We start from the raw sequence: 18,674 nt of genomic DNA, 5'->3' as shown, positions 1-18,674 counted from the left end.
AAATAGAGCAAATGAGTGCTAATGATTTTTATAGCGTTCTTCATCCTGACAGACATCTGATCCAGCTGCAGGTGCTGCTGCGAGTGTGTGTCAGCATGTGTGTGTGTGAGTTGGGTATGTGTGTTTGTGGTGACTGTGTGTGTGTATGTTTATGTGAGTGCATGTGTGTTTGGGGTGTCTGAGTCTATTGTGAGTGAATGAGTGAATGTGTGTGTGTGTGTGTGTGTGTGTGTGTGTGTGTGTGTGTGTGTGTGTGTGTGTGTGTGTGTGTGTGTGTGTGTGTAAAGAGAGAGTACGTGTGTGCGTATACATATATGTGCATGTGTGTGTCACTCATCAGGTCTGTATTTCTCTTTGTAGAGTACGGAGCAGGTGGCAGCGTTCTGCCGCAGTCTGCACGAGATGAATCCCTCCTCCTCTGAATCCGTCTCTTCTTCATCCGTCCCGGAGTCTTCATCACTTCCTCCTAGTACCGCCACTCCCCGCCAACTCTCCGATGCCGACAAACTCCGCAAAGTCATCTGCGAACTAGTGGAGACGGAGCGCACATACGTCAAAGTCAGTACCTGCGTGTGTGCATGTGTGTGTGTTTTAGTCAGAAAAACTCAAGTGTGTGAGTTTGTGCCCTTCATCCACTTCTCAGTCCTGCAGGGAAACTAACTATGCCCTTGATTCGCCTTTTAGCGCTCACTCTGACACTTATGAATGGAAGTGGATACTGAACTCTGCATATTATTCATTCAGAATAGCCTTCAGAACAGAGTGTATGCAGAGATCAAATTGAGCAGAGTGTTACTGTAAATATCACATGACCTTGCATTATTCTGTGCAGTGGGCTTAATGGCCCGTTTCCACTGAGAGTTACAGTTTGGTACGAGTCGGTACGGGTCACCTTTATCAAGCTTACATTTCCACTGCCAAAAGGGTACCCTTTTGGTGAGCGTGGTAAACGACAGAAAGTTTCAGACAACGTCATTTTTACTCGAGGAAATGTCACAGTAAAGCTGTACGGGTTGTTCAAATATCATATGAGAAGCACTTCTCACAAAACAGAGTCTTCATACACATAAATACTTGTGTATAAATGTTCACTACTAACCTTTCTATGAACATGATTTGATTATAACTGCAGATCAATGATAATAGCCTACAGTGATGTCTGCGATTATATAAAATAAATAAATAAATGCAACATATATGAAAACATACAGCCCCTTACAGTCTCTGATATGTTACCAATTACAGATAAACTACACACAGCATACATTCAGTCCTTATTTGGGTTCAAAAACAACACGCAACATATAGCTCACAGTCAGTGCAAACCTCTTATCTGTGTCTTTAATCTTCACCAGCACATGTAACCTCTGTTAGAAAGTATTTCCATCATTCCCGAGTTCATAATAGTCAAACAGGCGACAATAATAATTAAACATGGGAGTTTGTTCATGTTTTATGTTGCAGAAAGCATCATTTGCTGCTGTTTTTTACGGCTTCTCCTTTGTTTTTTCACACTTCACTCTCGCGTTTGTCCCTTTCTGAAAGGATCAGATGTCAGAGTGCTTCAATAATCATGCGCACGTTATTAATATGAGCTCAAGAACTTCGGTATTTCAAATATAGAAACGCTGCGATCGCGAGCTCTCTGGAGAACGTGTACCCGCTTGCACATTTAGACAGGCTCGTAAAACAACTAGACATGGCAGATTTTGTTCTTCTTTTCTTTGTGGCAGCTCATCAAGACGACGACAAGGTTTGTTTGAGCTTGGATCGACCATGGCTCATTATTATATGTATATATTATTACAGTGTGTTTTTAAAAATGGCGGTTTCTTTGTTTTCATTCTCCTGCTTCTGCGAGTGACGTATCTCTGTAAACCAATAGCGTTCAGCTGCACGTTTAGCTCTGCCTTTTGGTACCCTTTTTTTTGTGCTAAGTTCCCTTTTGCAAAGGGTGACCAAAAAGTGGTACGGTACGGTTCCCTTTTAGGTACCTTTTGACAGTGGAAACGGCCATAAAAGCATAACGAATCGAACCATATCCTACCACTTAGTGGAAACTGGCCATCAGTGTAAATTTAAGTGGAAGTTGCTGAGACTTTTATTTCAGTATGTTGATGCACTGAAACTGAATATTGAGTAGGGGGCGGAGCTTTTTCCTTGTAGCAAACTAACAGTAAGAAGAAGGGTGTGCTTAAAGTGCTTTGAACAGTGCATTTATTTATTGGATGTTTGACGTACTCAACTGAAAACGAAGACAGTAGCTCCTCCTCTTGTTAAAAAGCAGCCAATAGCGTTTTGTTTTATCACCGCCCTGCCAGTGAGAGTGGTTGATCTAAAGTGTATTAAATGAAAACAAATGAGAAGCATCTTGAAGGGGGCGGGGCATGTCAGATACTAGAGAGAATTTGATTGGTCAGAAGATTTGATGAGAAGCTGAAGTTTGAGGTGATGTGTATAAAAATGTATCCGTTTAGGTGACAAAATACAAGCGTTACATGTTTATATCAGTTTTATATCTTCTAAACGGAAATTTGTCATTGGCTGCGTCCGAAACCCCCTACTACACAGTAGGTACTGCATTTGAATTTAAACGTACTACTCGGCTGTTTGAAAAGTACGTACTATACCAGGGCTATTCAATTAGTTTGTCATGAGGGCCAGTTCATGAAGACAATCTCAAATGAGGGGCCGGAGAGATGACTTGCAATATAAGTGATGACACAACAGCATATAAATGCCCATATGTTGTATTTTTGCTCCTTAAGACACCCACGTTGTATTTTTCTATATTAAAATGTTAATGTATTGTTATATGAAACTACATAACATCACTGCATTGTACAATTTTGAACTGTAGGCCTACATAAGCTCAAAACAGCTATTTTTGATGACATTAATGCGACTAAAGTCATAACTGAACTAAACAGAAATGGAATTAAGACATGTGGAGTATGCATATATTAGTGGCATTATTGAAGTAAACACTGCAATCAAACTATTACCGTCATGTAGGACTTTTCACCATATTTTCTGACGAGATCCACACATGCGGCTGTCAGTAAATGACACACACTCACACACAAACACAAACACACACACACCGCGAAATGCGGAAGTTTTTTTCTTTCCATTTGGTGTGCGTCATTACATTCTATAACACTCTCACCAGTCCTTACTCCATATTTGCGTCTAATACCCCAGTTTATCACAGGGGCTTGAATGAAATGTTCATGAGTTAAAGTGAAACTGCCGAAATGCAGTTGAAGTCAGGCATCCTGCTGATTTGACTTAGAAGGGCACTAGTTTGTCAGATGGCTCACCGGCCGGGTATACATCTGTGCTAAAATATCAAGGTGAAACTCATCATAGCTTGCGTAGAATAGACCCAGCTCCCAACCCAACTTTGAGAATAGGATAAAGGCGATATTTTTTTTATCGTGCGATAAGAGTCTCACGTTAACGCAGCACGTCAACGCCCATAACTGCCCACCACTAATAAATTTATATTAAACCTGTCAAATTTAGAGATTTCTTTAGATATAAATGTTAAAAATTTCAAATTTAGTTATAAACCTGTCTAATTTTAAATAAACAGTGCCTCCCTATTCCAGTCACAATCACCATATCAGTGAAATAGGCCTATTGTTCACCTAAAGAGTAACAGTGTGTGCTAGCAAAATAAACATTTGTACATTTTTAATTCACACAAACTTGCTGATTTCACCAAATCTAAATAGGTGATTTGTCTTTTTATGGAAAGCTCATCAGTTTGAATGAAACAGGTGTGACGGACCTAATTGTTATAAGGAGGATTCCTGAAATGCAGATACATCTATTTATATAAACCTTTATTACCTATTATTTTTCAAAAACAAACACTTTAATTAAAGAATTTTGAATAATAACACATATTATATCAAGTTATGTCTAAAAATAATGTTTAAAGGGCACCTATGGTGAAAAATTTACTTTTCAAGCTGTTTGGACAGACATATGTGCATGTATGGTGTATAGACCGTCATATTGGGGTCATATAAGCACACCCAGTCCTTTTTTTTTTAAATTTAGCAACATAAAAAACAGTGGACCAATTGGAACGGTTTTCAGATCGACCGCAACTTTACGTAGGAGTGCGGTCCCCCCCCGCCCACCGAATTGATTGACAGCTGTGCGCATTAACATGTCCCGGTAGTCACATGTATAATCATATCAACAAGACCAGACGAGCGCAAAGCAACCGGGAATAAAAGTTCTGTTCAGTTCGTTAGGATCATCAATCATCATCAAATGTGATCAAGAGTGAGTTTCACATGTTTAAAATGTTTTAAAACAGTGCACGTGTGTAATAAATTATAGCGATTTAGCTTAGCTTGACTTCATCAGCACAGCCGCGTGTCAGAACAATTATAAAGGAAGACGCTTCAATCCCGGTTTGTGGACGTTAAATCAGGTTTATTTTGTACATTAATATAACAGATATTCATACAGCAGTGGAGATTAACCTGTATCCTGTCACATTTGCCTGCAAAAAGAGTGCAAAGCTAAATGGGCGCTCTGTCTGTCTGTGTGTGTGTCTGTGTGTGTGTCTACTGCGGTGTGTGTGTGCGCGCGTGAACTTTGTGTGACCCTGCCATGCAACTGCACAATAAATACTGATTGGTAAAGTTCTTACTGTAGTATTTCTCACAAACGCTACGTGAGATCTGCTTCCTTTAAGTCTGTCTGTTGTCTGACGCTGCCGAAGGAGGAGATTAAGGCACGCAGAAAGGCACGTAGAAACGGTGGGCGGGGAGGACTAGCCTTAAAGAAGCAGTACACCAAAACCGCCACCCAGTGCAAAAATGTATAAATAGGAATTTAATAAAAGGTATAATAAAAAAATCTGATGGGTGTTTTGAGCTGAAACTTTACAGACACTTTCTGGAGACACAAAAGACTTATATTAAATCTGAAAAAAGGGCTAACCTAGGTGTCCTTTAAATGTATATTTTGGGACATTTTGTCTTGAATATATGAACTTAAAGACTCCAAATATACCTATTTGTGACTGTCTCAACCTCCTGAATCGTAACTTCAGTTATTAAGAAATAATTAAGTCTGATTTTCATCTTGTTTTCTGTGTTTACTCTTATTAAGTCATATAAATATTTGCATGAAACATACATTTTCTGTAATTTTCCTCTGTTCCTACCTTCAACTCTGTTACATCGGTTATAAAAAGGCATGACAATCTAAAGCACAAACAGAAAAAGCATGAGACTTGCTCCAAGTGATGTCACTTCCTCTGGCGGGAAACTCAGGAAGGCATTGAGGCGTGTCATTATTCCTCATTCATTTGTGCAAAATGTTTAGGATTCACCAATAGTAGATTAATTATGTGAGCTCTGTTACTCGGATATTTCACTGAATCTCTCATTTCCTTTTTAAAAACAATTATTTGAAGAAAATACAAAAAAAAATAGCTTTAGACATTCCATGTGTTGTCTGGTTTGAGGTTAGTATTGTCACGATCGGTGTAGAGGAAAAGGGAGCGAGGACTCAAGTGCAGAAATAATAGGTTTTATTAATAATAAATAAAAATAAAAAAGGCAAAACAAACTACCCCGAGGGGGAAAACATTAACGAAGCAAAATAAACAAACAAACCAAACTAGACTAGACTGGGCAGGCTGGCAGGGATCAGGAGTTGAACAGACACGACAAGGTACCACGATGAGACAACATACGATGACGAACTGGCACAGGACAGCAGACATGAGGAGAATATAAGCAGGGTTAAATTAATACACAACAGATGAACATAATTAACTAATAATGGGTTAACAAGGAGGGTGGGACTAGACGATAGACGGGAGAGCACCTGACACAAGGCGACAACACAAGCCAGGTGCTCACATTAAACAGGACAACACGCAGCCAATGAGAGAACTCATTAACCGAGTGTTTTTATGACTAGACAAACACAGAAGCACACAACAAAAGCACGCGACCAATGTAAACACAGAGCCACGTGCTTTGACAACAGACGCAAGACACGAGCACACGATAAGTGAACACCTTACCGTGCGCTCACATAAATGCAACGCGCATGTTTCATCTCAGCGCCAACCAAAACCGAAACCAACTAGACGGAGACGCTGAGAATGAAACAGCGCGATGCTGACGAAACAACACAAACACGAGTACAAGAGCGCGCGTCTCAAGGACGCGCAGACCCCGCGCGCCCGCATCAAGCGGGAGCGCGCACGGTCCGCGCGCACCTTTGATGACGCGCACCCAGACAATGAAAAAACAAGTGCTCGACCCAAGAAAACTCGAGTCGAGCACTAACAGGACAGGACAAGACAGAGCTAGTGTCCGGATTCTGCCACAAAACAAGAATTAACAAGACCAGAATGGCAGAACCCTGACAAGTATCTTGAAATTGTCAACTCTGTTATGGTTTAGTAACACAATCAAATGTTCCCTCTAATTTTTAAGCATTTTGCATTATTCTACATTAATAATGGATTCAGTTCACTGCAGATTATACATTTTAGTTTTGTTAATGCAATTTTATTTAGCATTTTTGGCCAAATGTCTGTGCTGCACTCTGTAGAAGTTTGAGATATGGCTGTGTGGAATATAATATTAGTCTAAAGCAGAAGCAGAGTGTGATTTTTGTCTTGTTTGTGTGCGGTGTGGAGCTGTGAGCGCTCTCCCGTCTGCTGGAGATTACTGTAACACCTTCATCCACATGCTGCCGTTCACTGGGAATGTTTGCCTTGTGCTCAGATTCATCTGCCTGTTTGAGCAAACAGCTAAACCAACAAAAGCTCTCCAGCTGAAATGAAGCCTGACATGAGCTGCCACTGAGCTGAGCAACATAGCTGAATATATACGTTTCATTAAGTTTATATGTACAGTTGAAGTCAGAATTGTTAGCCCCCTTGTATATTTCTGCCCAATTTCTGTTTAATTAAATTAATTCAACACATATTTTTCAACAGATTTATTCATAGATTTTTTCAGCACATTTCTAAACGTAATAGTTTTAATAACTCATCTCTAATAACTGATTTATTTTATCTTTGCCATGATGACAGTAAATAATATTTGACTAGATATTTTTCAAGACACTTCTATACAGCTTAAAGTGACATTTAAAGGCTTAACTAGGTTAATTGGGTTAACTAGGCAGGTTAGGGTAATTAGGCAAGTTATTGTATAACGATGGTTTGTTTTGTATCAAAAACAAATATAGCTTAAAGGGGTTAATATTTTTTGACCTCAAAATGGTGTTAAAAAATTAAAAACTGCTTTTATTCTAGCCAAAATAAAGCAAATAAGACTTTCTCCAGAAGAAATAATATTATCAGACATACTGTGAAAATTTCCTTGTAGTTAATCAGCTGTAATATTGAAATACTTGAATATTTTCTTTAATATTGTGCACATGTGTGTGTTTTCTCTGTCCTGCAGGATCTGAACTGTCTGATTGGCCGATATTTGACGCCGCTGCAGAAAGAGTCTTTCCTCACTCAGGATGAGGTGAGTCTGTGGTTTATCACGTTATTACCATCTGTCCAGCCATACAGAATGATATTTCATAACCGTGCTGATGGAGAGCGGTGTGTAGGAGGACACACACACACACACACGCAGAGGTAGAGTTAGGTAGGAGGAAGACACAAATCCAGCAGAAGTGAGATGTGTGTGTTCAGCCAGAGTCTCTGCTGCTTTACTGGCCTACATCTGAAGCTCATTCTGCACACACTCAACACAAGTGTTCAGCTCACACACACTCTCTCGCACACATTTATACTCATATGCTGATATATAGTTTGTTAAATTTACATAAAAAAATATATAGTAGTTTTATGTGCACACTATTTAAAATCAGATGTGTGTAAATTTGCTGAAATTATAATTTTTTTGTATAAAACATATTGAGTAATATCAATTAATATTAACAGTTTTAGGTAAATATTAGTTCAGTTATGAGTATGTATGTGTGTATATCATATATATATATATATATATATATATATATGAGCAATATTACACAAGTAGCAGTGTGATATGGCTGTATATCAGCACTGGTGGCAGGCGTACATCGGCTCTAGTCCACAGGGCTCCGAGTCCCTTAGTGTTCCACTGCTACTCGTGTGATAATGCGTTTATACAACAGTTCGGTGGCATAATCGTGTGTATAAAAAAGAAAATCAAACACGGAGAGTCTCAAAAACCCTTTTGTATGAGGAACTACTTTCTTCCGCCATTCATTCACATCTACAGCTGACGTCAGAACAGCAGAAATCATTGCTAATTTACCAACGTCACTTGTATTTGAATAATTCTCTAGCGTAAATTGATGACAAAACAGGTAATTTTGCTCACATTTTAAGATTATAAGGCTGAACGGCATGAAATGTCATTACGATTTCAGAATAATTAACACAGAAAAGCCAAAGCAAAGCAAACTCTACCAGTTTCTTTGGTATAAATACAGCACTACAAAATACAAAAAAGAGAGATCGACTCAGAATGTCACTTAACTGATTTAAAATGATTTGATCAGCTGTAGTTTGAAAATTACCATTAGAAAACATTGAGTTTTACATTGAGTTTTTCTCCCTCAAAGGACTTATTATGCGGTCTCTGTCGGCATCTTGTGGCGGAACGTCAACCGTCACTTTCTTTGGTCTGCTCAGACAGGCTGGTGGTGTATGATGCACTGAATCTCCCAAATTATAAATATTTTAAAATAGGCACTATCCTTATAAAAATAAGAACTGAAAAGTTGCAATCTAAACAGCTACATTGTCAACTAAAAAAGCCTCAAACTTACATTTTGTTGTCCAACTGCTGCAATATTTGTCAAACTGTAGAGTGTCCTCTGCTTGTTGCTGTATTTGGGCAGAGTAATACACAAGGGTGAAGGCTTAAGAGGCTGGATAATAATAGTGGATAATAATAATTCCACAATAATAGTGGAAAACAACATTTCTGACCTTTTATTTACTTTTAAAAAGTTAATTCAGAAATTTCCAGGGGTATGAATAATTTTGGGCTAGATAGCGTATATATTATATTATATTATATTATATTATATTATATTATATTATATTATATTATTTTATATTATATTATATTATTTTATATTATATTATATTATATTATATTATATTATATTATATTATATTATTAATGCTTTTTAACGGAAAGACATTTTTAAACATAATAGTTAACTAACTTTAAATTACTACGTTTGTTTTGTCTTTGCCATGATGACAGTACAGAATACTTTACTAGTTTACAAGTTACTGGTAATCATTTAAAAGTGACATTCAAACGATTTAATAGGTTAACTAGTTTAACTAGACAAGTTATGTTTATTAGACAAGTTATTAGACAGCTTGTTCTGTAGAAACTAGTCCTATGAAACTAGTCCTTAGAACATTATATATTTGAGCTATTATAATTGACCCTGTATGTGTGTATGTGTGTGTTATAGCTGGATGTGCTGTTCGGAAACCTCCCGGAGATGTTGGAGTTCCAAGTGGAGTTTCTGAAGACTCTGGAAGACGGAACCAGATTGGTGCCTGACCTGGAGAAACTGGAGCGGGTGGAGGAGTTCAAGGTTCATCATCTCACTTACATCCCTTTAAACACAGCGTCTGGTCTGCTCATTTATAGAGCAAATCTGTCATGATTATTGTGCATATACCAATGACCATTTTTATGATTTATTTAGGATTTATTTAAAGATACATTCGGGGTGAAAGAGAAAAATACAATACAATAAGTTAAAAAAGACATTATTATTATTAGTAGTAGTGGTAATAGTATCAATTAATCAGAATAATAATAATAATAATTATATTTAAATAGCACACCACACACCAGCAGATTGGTGGAGAGGAGACAGAGTGATGAAGCCAATTATAATATGGGGATGGTTAGGAGGCCATAATGGACAGAGACCATTGGGCAAATTTGTCCAGGATGCCGGGGTCAAACCCCTACTCTTTTTTTCGAAGGACATCCTGGGATTTTTAATGACCACAGAGAGTCAGGACCTCGGTTTAACATCTCATCCAAAAGATGGTAAAGCGGTAAAGAGTCCCCATCAATATACTCGGGCGTTAGGACCCACACATACCACGGCTTGAGCACCCCGTGCTGGTCTTACTAACAGCACTTTCAGCAGTAACCTAACCCATGTGGTCTCCCATCCAGGTATTGATCAGGCACAGCCCTGCTTAGCTTCAGTAAGCGACCATGTGAGAGTTGCAGAGAGCTAGCTGTTGGCTATGTAATAATAATGTAATCATTATTAATTATATTTGTCACGGACGAAAATGAAAAGGGTTGGGGAGTCACGGAAGAAAGTGAACAGTGGACAGCAGAGGAGGGCAGTTTAGGAGCGGGATCAGTAAAATTTCAGAGATCCTGATCCGGCGTGTCGTGGCACAAATTAAGCTCTGAGTAGGGTGAAGAATAAAATATAATAAGTAAAAAAAAAACATGGATATTGGTAGACGTAGTAATTATTATCATTGTTAATAATAATATTAAATAATAATATTACAATACATAATGATCAAAGTAACTGTAGGATTATATTTTAATTTATTATTATTAATATATACATTCATATATTTGAATTTAATTATAATATTAGTAATAAAATGTTAACAAAACATTTATATTAATATCTTTTAGTTTATTAATATTGATATAATTTATTATTTATTATTACTAATTATGACTGTTATTATTATAATAATAAAAATACAATAAATAAATAATGATAATATAATATAATATAATATAATATAATATAATATAATATAACACAATATAACATAACAACATACAGTAACATAACATAATATAATATAACATAACATAATATAACAACATATAATATAACATAACATACTGTAACATAACATAATATAACATAACATAATATAACATAACAACATACAGTAACATAACATAATATAACATAACAACATAACATAATATAACAACATATAATATAACATAATATACTGTAACATAACATAATATAACATAACAACATATAATATAACATTATATAACATAATATAATATAACATAACAAAACAACATAACAACATATAATATAACACAATATACTGTAACATAACATAATATAACATAACAACATATATTAAAACATTATATAACATAACGTAACATAATATAACATAATATAACATAACATAACATAATATAACATAACAAAATATAATATAACATTATATAACATAACATAACAACATATAGTAACATAACATAATATAATATAGCATAACAACATAACATAACATAACATAACATAACATAACATAACATAACAACTTAACACAACACAACAACATACAGTAACATAACATAATATAATATAGCATAACAACATAATATAACATAACACAACAACATACAGTAACATAACATAATATAATATAGCATAACAACATAATATAACATAACACAACAACATACAGTAACATAACATAATATAATATAACATAACAACATAACATAACATAACAACATACAGTACCATAACATAATATAATATAGCATAACAACATAATATAACACAACACAACAACATACAGTAACATAACATAATATAATATAACATAACAACATAACATAACATAACAACATACAGTACCATAACATAATATAATATAGCATAACAACATAATATAACACAACACAACAACATACAGTAACATAACATAATATAATATAGCATAACAACATAATATAACATAACACAACAACATACAGTAACATAACATAATATAATATAACATAACAACATAACATAACATAACAACATACAGTAACATAACATAATATAATATAGCATAACAACATAATATAACATAATATAATATAACATAACATAATATAACATAACATAATATAACATAACAACATATAATATAACATTATATAACATAACATAACATAACATAACATAACATAACATAACATAATGTAACAACATAAAATAATATAACATAACATAACATAATATAACATAACAAAATGTAATAAATGATAAAGTAAGAGCTGGAGTAATACAATAGATATATAAATAATACATTCTCCTCAGTATATATCTTTCTTACTTATTTTTGTATTGGATGTACTCTATATGATGATAATTCCAGGTTTAGTGTGCATGTACGGCGTTCGTGCATCGCTTATAACAAGTTTACACACACCTGACTCCTTTCTCTCCAAATCCCTCCGTCTCACAGAAGATCCTGTTTTCTCTGGGTGGCTCGTTCCTGTATTACGCCGACCGCTTCAAGATCTACAGCGCCTTCTGTGCCAGCCACACCAAAGTGCCCAAAGTGCTGGTCAAAGGTACGGCAGTGTATAAGTGAGTGTGTGTGTTTGTGTACATGTGAATTGTGAATGTGGAGTCTTTGTTTGTCTGAATGGAGAGTGTTTGTTGATGTGTGTGTGGGTTTCTGAGAATGTGAAGAGCGTGTGTGTTGTGCAAATGTGTGTATGTGGGAGTCTGTGAGCTTGGTGGTCTACCCTTCATCTATTTGTATTATTTAAGGTCGATTCAGTGGATTTGTAAGGGTTATGTAACAGTGTTTTCCAGAATCTAATGTGCCTGAAAATATGTTATATTTCGTGCTTATGAAAAGCATAACAAATGATTTCTATTGCTATCAAATCTTTTTCCTACGCCTCATGAATTGTGGAAGTCACTTCTGTTAGACTTTAAATAATTAGTCAAATGTAAAATAATATAAATTAAATTTGGGTTCAATGAGGTGTCATGATTCCCCTCACAGTTTATCCATTCAATATTTAAAAGGTAATTTATTAGAATTAATAAATTACTTTCGCAGATCATCAATAACCCCAAAAAACGAATCTTTCAGCTGCAATATTACAAACATTTATTGAAAATTACTGTACTGTAAAGTAAACAAAGACAAAATAATCTAAAGGAAGTAAACAGAAGTGAACTCAAAAGCCACAAATTCGCTTGTGACACTAAAGTTACTGTAATGTGAAGTGGACGCTGGAGTGGAGGTTTATAGAGAATGGTTAGGCAAGCAGCGGTTACAATCGGGAGCAAACAGATGTATGTGGGCAATCCAGAGTCGTAGTCGAATGCACAGGCAGATGGTTAAAAGTGAAGTGTGAAGAGAAACTGCATTTCGTTTCCTTGTACTTGTACATGTGTAATGACAATAAAGTTGAATCTAAAAAAAAAAAAAATCTATCTAAAAAAGGCAGGCAGCAGACAGAAATAAACAATAAAACAAAGCGAGGGTGAAAAACAAGGCAAGGAAAGCGCATTGTAATGTTCACAAACAGATAAACAAGACTCAGCAATGAAGTATGTGTGTGTGTGCTGTATAAATAGTCCTTGTAATCGGTTCATAATCATCCACTGGCTGTGTGTGTGCGCATGTAATCAAACTGAAACAGGAACAGCTGTGTGCGGGCCTGCATGACTGGAACTTGTTTGTGTAATGGCGGATTTGTAGTCTATAGCAAATCTGCTTGTTTCCCAGCGATCTGCCAGGATTAGATCGCTGGTGATTTTGACAGTTACGTTAAAATGCCAGTGAAGTATTAAACTTACCGAAAAGTTATTAATAATTGATTTATTGCTTAAAGTACTCATGAACCGGATGCTGCGAAGCTACTTTTTTTTCGTATTGTGACGCAATTCCAAAAGAACCGGATATTAATGAGAAAACAGTGGGCATGGCTTGTTTTTATTCTACGAGCTGATTGGATGTAGTAAAGTAGGCATTTTATTCAGAAAGTTCGGGGAAATGGGTTTTAGAAGAGTTATTACAACCTAACAGCCTCCTCCTCCCCCTCACAATTTCTGTTTGTTGTCAAAACTGACAGCTGGAGGGGTGTGGCTAAGTATGTTAGCCACGCCCAATACCTCAAACAGACTTCATCGGAAAATATATTTTTTATAATTTCCATCTGCTTACCATTGATTGAGAGGATCACATATTCTTTGAGATGAATGGGAGAATTATTTAATAAAATTTGGAAACCATTTTTAAATGATATAAAACTAATATCTAATAAAACTAATAAAAATAATATCCCACATGATTTGATTTGATAAATTGCTTTCTATCATTGGTTTATACTTTAACATAAAATACTTAATGTATTTATTTATTTGACCTATTTTGTGTGTATGTTTTATTTTATTTGGTTCTGTATTGTTAACTTTGAAAAGGCAAAAAAACAAACAAACAAGTGTAACATTTTTAATTTTAACATATTTAATGATGGATATAAAATAAAACACAAATTAAATGTTGGTCATATCTGAACGTGGTGTCGTGTGTAAGGATGATAATGCACCAATACACACACTACTGACAGAGGGGTTTGATGAACTTGAAAGTGAAGTTGAACATCTCCCATGGCCTGCACAGTCACCTGAACTAAATATTATTAAGCCATTTTGAGGTGTTTTGGTGGAGTGAGTCAGGAAACCAGCATCATGTTGTGGCCTGACCACTATTCTGGAAGAAAAATGCCTCTGCCCACTGTGCAGGACTTGTATCTGTCATTCCTAAGATGAATTACTGCTGTATTGGCTGCAAACCAATCTCCTATGGCCTGCACAGTCCCCCGCTCCAAATATTATTGAGCCACTTTGGAGTGTTTTGGAAATAAACGCAAATTCAGATATTGACCTCTCTTTCCACTCTGTATGTGGATTATTTGTAGCACAACTTTATTATTTGACATTATTTGTTTGCCCAAATCACAAATGCATGAGTTCATGTGTGGAAAAGTGTTAATATGACAACCTAATCTCACCTTTGTGTGTTTATGTTTCCTCCAGCGAAGACAGACGTAGCCTTCAAGGCCTTTCTGGACGAGCGTAACCCCAAACAGCAGCATTCGTCCACGCTGGAGTCATACCTGATCAAGCCCATCCAGAGAGTGCTGAAATACCCTCTGCTGCTGAGAGAACTGCACTCGCTCACTGACCCCGACAGCGAAGAGCACTACCATCTCAACGGTCAGCTTGAGCATAGATCTAATCTAATGTGCATTCATATACAGGGCTCCCACGCTTCTTAAAAGTGCCTTAATTTTAGGATTCAAGGCCTGGAAAGTACTTAAAAACCAAAACAAGTCCTTGGAAAGGCTTGAATTAAAGTTTTAATGTTTTGTTTATAGTTTTATTTCAATTGAACTCTATAGGTTGTTTTAAATCACGTGGTTCTGGTGACAGATGGAGGGCAGTAAGTAAAAAAATGAATGGGAGACACAGAGGAAAGTCAGTATTTTTGCGACTGATACCATATTTCAAAGGAGATCTAAATAGAAAATAAGTACATATGTTGGGCATGAACCTTATATCATGAAGAGTTTTCTACTGAACTAAAATATATTTGCCTGTCATCGAGGCGGTAGATACTGTATAATTACGTTACATGAAAAATACTATAGTAAATACTACTGTATAGTGTTTGGAAGCATACTATGGATAATTACTTGAAACTGTCATAGTAATTATATTGTTCCTGTGGTACGACACAACTGTAGTAATAAACAAATTATTCAATAGGCTTCAGCAGTCGACATTATTATTTATTTGTTTTTGTAAGTGCACCACAGTAATAACCGTTTAGATTTGTCGCATGAGTTGCATTTCTTTTTTGTTCTATCGATAAACTTACCATGAACAAACATTTACTGCTTCTGCGCATCTCGAGGTTCACGTTACCAATGTTTATTCTGCCGAAATGCCAGTAAAGTCTAGGATTATTAATAAGACGGAGATTTCATTGCAGCGATTACATGGCAGGATACGTTATTTATATTCTCCTGGATTTTGTATGGTGTGGTGGTGTTTGTATCTGATTTTGATATAACACATTAACGTATTTGTACACAGTTAGGGCTGTATATAATCTTTATTGGTGCTGTCAAATGAATTATCACGTTCAAAAAAGATCGTACATGTGGATGTATTGAAAAAATGTTCATTACATGCCGCCTTTTCTTCCGTTTTTCAGACAGTTTCTTGAACTTTCCCCCTTTTATGAGCAAAAACTTTTGGAGTTCTATAATAGCTGTTCGGTATTTCTTATTTTGGCCGATTTAAACAATTATAAACAACATAAAACAGAAATATTTTGATGTTCTGATAGCGATTCCTATGTAGAAGAACCACTTCCTGCTGAATTTCTCACATCATCAATGACGTCATGTGAAAACCAACCTATTGCCAAAAGCATAACAAAAAAAGAGAGAAATTCTTAAATTAAAAATCTTAAATGTAAATGTACAATAAAACTGACAAATAATGCACATTTGATCAATATTTCAGAAACCACATTTGAATATCACCAATATTGAATTCAACTAATTGTATTAAAGTCAGTTTTGAAAATTGCTTTAAGAATTTTAATGTAAATATTAAGTTTAAGTGAAATGTTGAGTGCAGTAAGGACTTTTATGTTGCTACATATGCTGTGGTGGGAATTACAAAGGTGCATAATTGAAAGTTAATGATGCTTTAAAAAAAAGGCCTTGAAAGTCCTTGAATCTGCTGTTCATTAAAGAGAGGGAACCCTGCATATAGCGCTTTTATCCTGTATGGTAGGGGTGCCCAAACTCTGTCCTGGAGGTCCGGTGTCCTGCTTATTTTAGTTCCAACCTCAACTAGATATTAAAGTTTAAAGACAAACTTTATGGTGGCTTGAAAAGCAGAGTCTAAAAGTTTGAAGTCGTTTTAAAGTGTAAATAACTGAAGCAGTTTTTATGAAGTTTGAAACAGTCGGCATAGATAAGTACATTTATGTTAGCATGTTTCTAGTATAGATTGGCATGTTTCTTGGTAGGCAGTTGCTAGGTTGTTCTAAGTGCTTGCTAAGGTGTTGCTAGGCGGTTGCTAAGGTGTTGCTAGGTTGTTGCTAAGGTGTTGCAAGGTGGTTGCTAAGGTGTTGCTAGGTGGTTGCTAGGGTGTTCTGAGTGGTTGCTAGGTGGTTGCTAAGTTGTTGCTAGGCGATTGCTATGGTATTCTAGGTCATTGTTAAGGTGTTGCTAGGTGGTTGCTAGGGTGTTCTGAGTGGTTGCTAAGGCGTTGCTAGGTTGTTGCTAGGCAGTTGCTAAAGTATTATGAGTGGTTGCTAGGCAGTTGCTAACATAAATTAGCATGATTCTAGCATGAATTAGCATGTTACTAGCATGACTCTAGCATGAATTACCTTGTTACTAGCATGATTCTAGCATGAATTAGGATGTTACTAGCATGTTTCTAGCATGAATTAGCATGTTACTAGCATGATTATAGCATGAATTAGCATGTTTCTAGCATGATTCTAGTATGTTACTAGCATGTTACTAGCATGTTTCTAGCATGAATTAGCATGTTACTAGCATGATTCTAGCATGAATTAGCATGTTGTTAGCATGATTCTAGCACAATTAAACACACCTGAACCAGCTAATCAAGCTCCTTATAGGTATACTAGAAACTTCCAGGTAGGTAGGTATATTAAAGGAAATTGGAGCTAAACTATGCAGGACACCGACCCTCCAGGCTAAGTTTGGGGACCCCTGCTCTATGGACATACACCCAAAGCGCTTTACAATCAATGTTCTCCACCACCAGTGTGCAGCATCCACGTGGATATACTGTGGTTGGACAATATGAAACATGCATTGTTCTATGATGAGTCCACCATTACCACCCTTCCCTTATCCGAGAGAGTTACAGTGTGGAGAAGCCCCAAAAGAAGCGTAGCAGCCAGACTTTTGCATGCCCAGAGTGAAGCATGGCAGTGGATCATTGATGGTTTGGGCTGCGATGTCATGGCGTTCCTTAGGCCCAGTACTTGTGCTAGATAGGCACGTCACTGACAGGGACTACCGAATCATTCTGGAGTACCATGTGCAAACAGGTTCAAACATTGTATCCTGAAGGTAGTGTCATATATTAGGATGATAATGCACTAATACACACAGAAAGACTGGTGATTGAGTGGTTTGATGAACATGAAAGTCAACATCTCCCATGGCCTGCACAGTCACCAGATCCAGATATTATTGAGCCACATTGGGGTGTAATTTGAGGAGCGAGTCAGGAATTGTTTTCCTCCACCAGCAGTACATATTGACCTGGCCACTATTCTGCAAAAAGAATGGCTTAAAATCCCTCTGGCCACAGTGCAGGACTTGTGTCTGTCATTCCCGAGACGAACTGATGCTGGATTGGCTGCAAAAAGAGGCCCTATACCATTCCAATGCATTATTGTGGTTTACAACCAGCCATTTCAGTTTCATTGTCCAACCCTTATATATTCACAAGATGCAGATTTTTTGGGGGGGCTCACTTTTTGATAAAAAAAAAAAAATATACAAAAAGTGTACAATTTGCTAAATACTGGGTCTCATTCACTAATAATTGTGTAGGTTTTTCATATTTAAACTTCTCACGAAAACTTTCCATCTAATTTACCACACGTATGTACACACGAGTTTGTTCTTGAACTCTTAATGAATTTGGCACATGATACCTGACTGATATTTGATCTCTCCTCTCTGCCGTGTGCAGTTGCAATGAAAGCCATGAACACAGTGGCCAGTCACATCAATGAGATGCAGAAG

At 36.3% G+C, this 18,674-nt stretch overlaps 1 protein-coding gene across 1 annotated transcript in view; it reads left to right on the top strand.

Moving 5' to 3' along the window:
• The window catches only part of tiam1b (TIAM Rac1 associated GEF 1b), a 158,499-nt gene that overhangs the window by 130,082 nt on the left and 9,743 nt on the right, over nt 1-18,674 (top strand). The window contains 6 exon segments of the mRNA XM_056473933.1: nt 361-558; nt 7,464-7,532; nt 9,499-9,624; nt 12,299-12,407; nt 14,896-15,075; nt 18,622-18,674. The exon segment at nt 18,622-18,674 is cut by the window's right edge and continues 66 nt beyond it. Coding sequence (XP_056329908.1) covers nt 361-558; nt 7,464-7,532; nt 9,499-9,624; nt 12,299-12,407; nt 14,896-15,075; nt 18,622-18,674 — 735 coding nt within the window.

This window comes from Danio aesculapii, chromosome 15, assembly GCF_903798145.1.
Source record: "Danio aesculapii chromosome 15, fDanAes4.1, whole genome shotgun sequence".
Lineage (NCBI taxonomy): Eukaryota > Metazoa > Chordata > Actinopteri > Cypriniformes > Danionidae > Danio > Danio aesculapii.
Note: the sequence above shows the minus strand (reverse complement) of the source record. Positions and strands in the feature narration are given on the sequence as shown.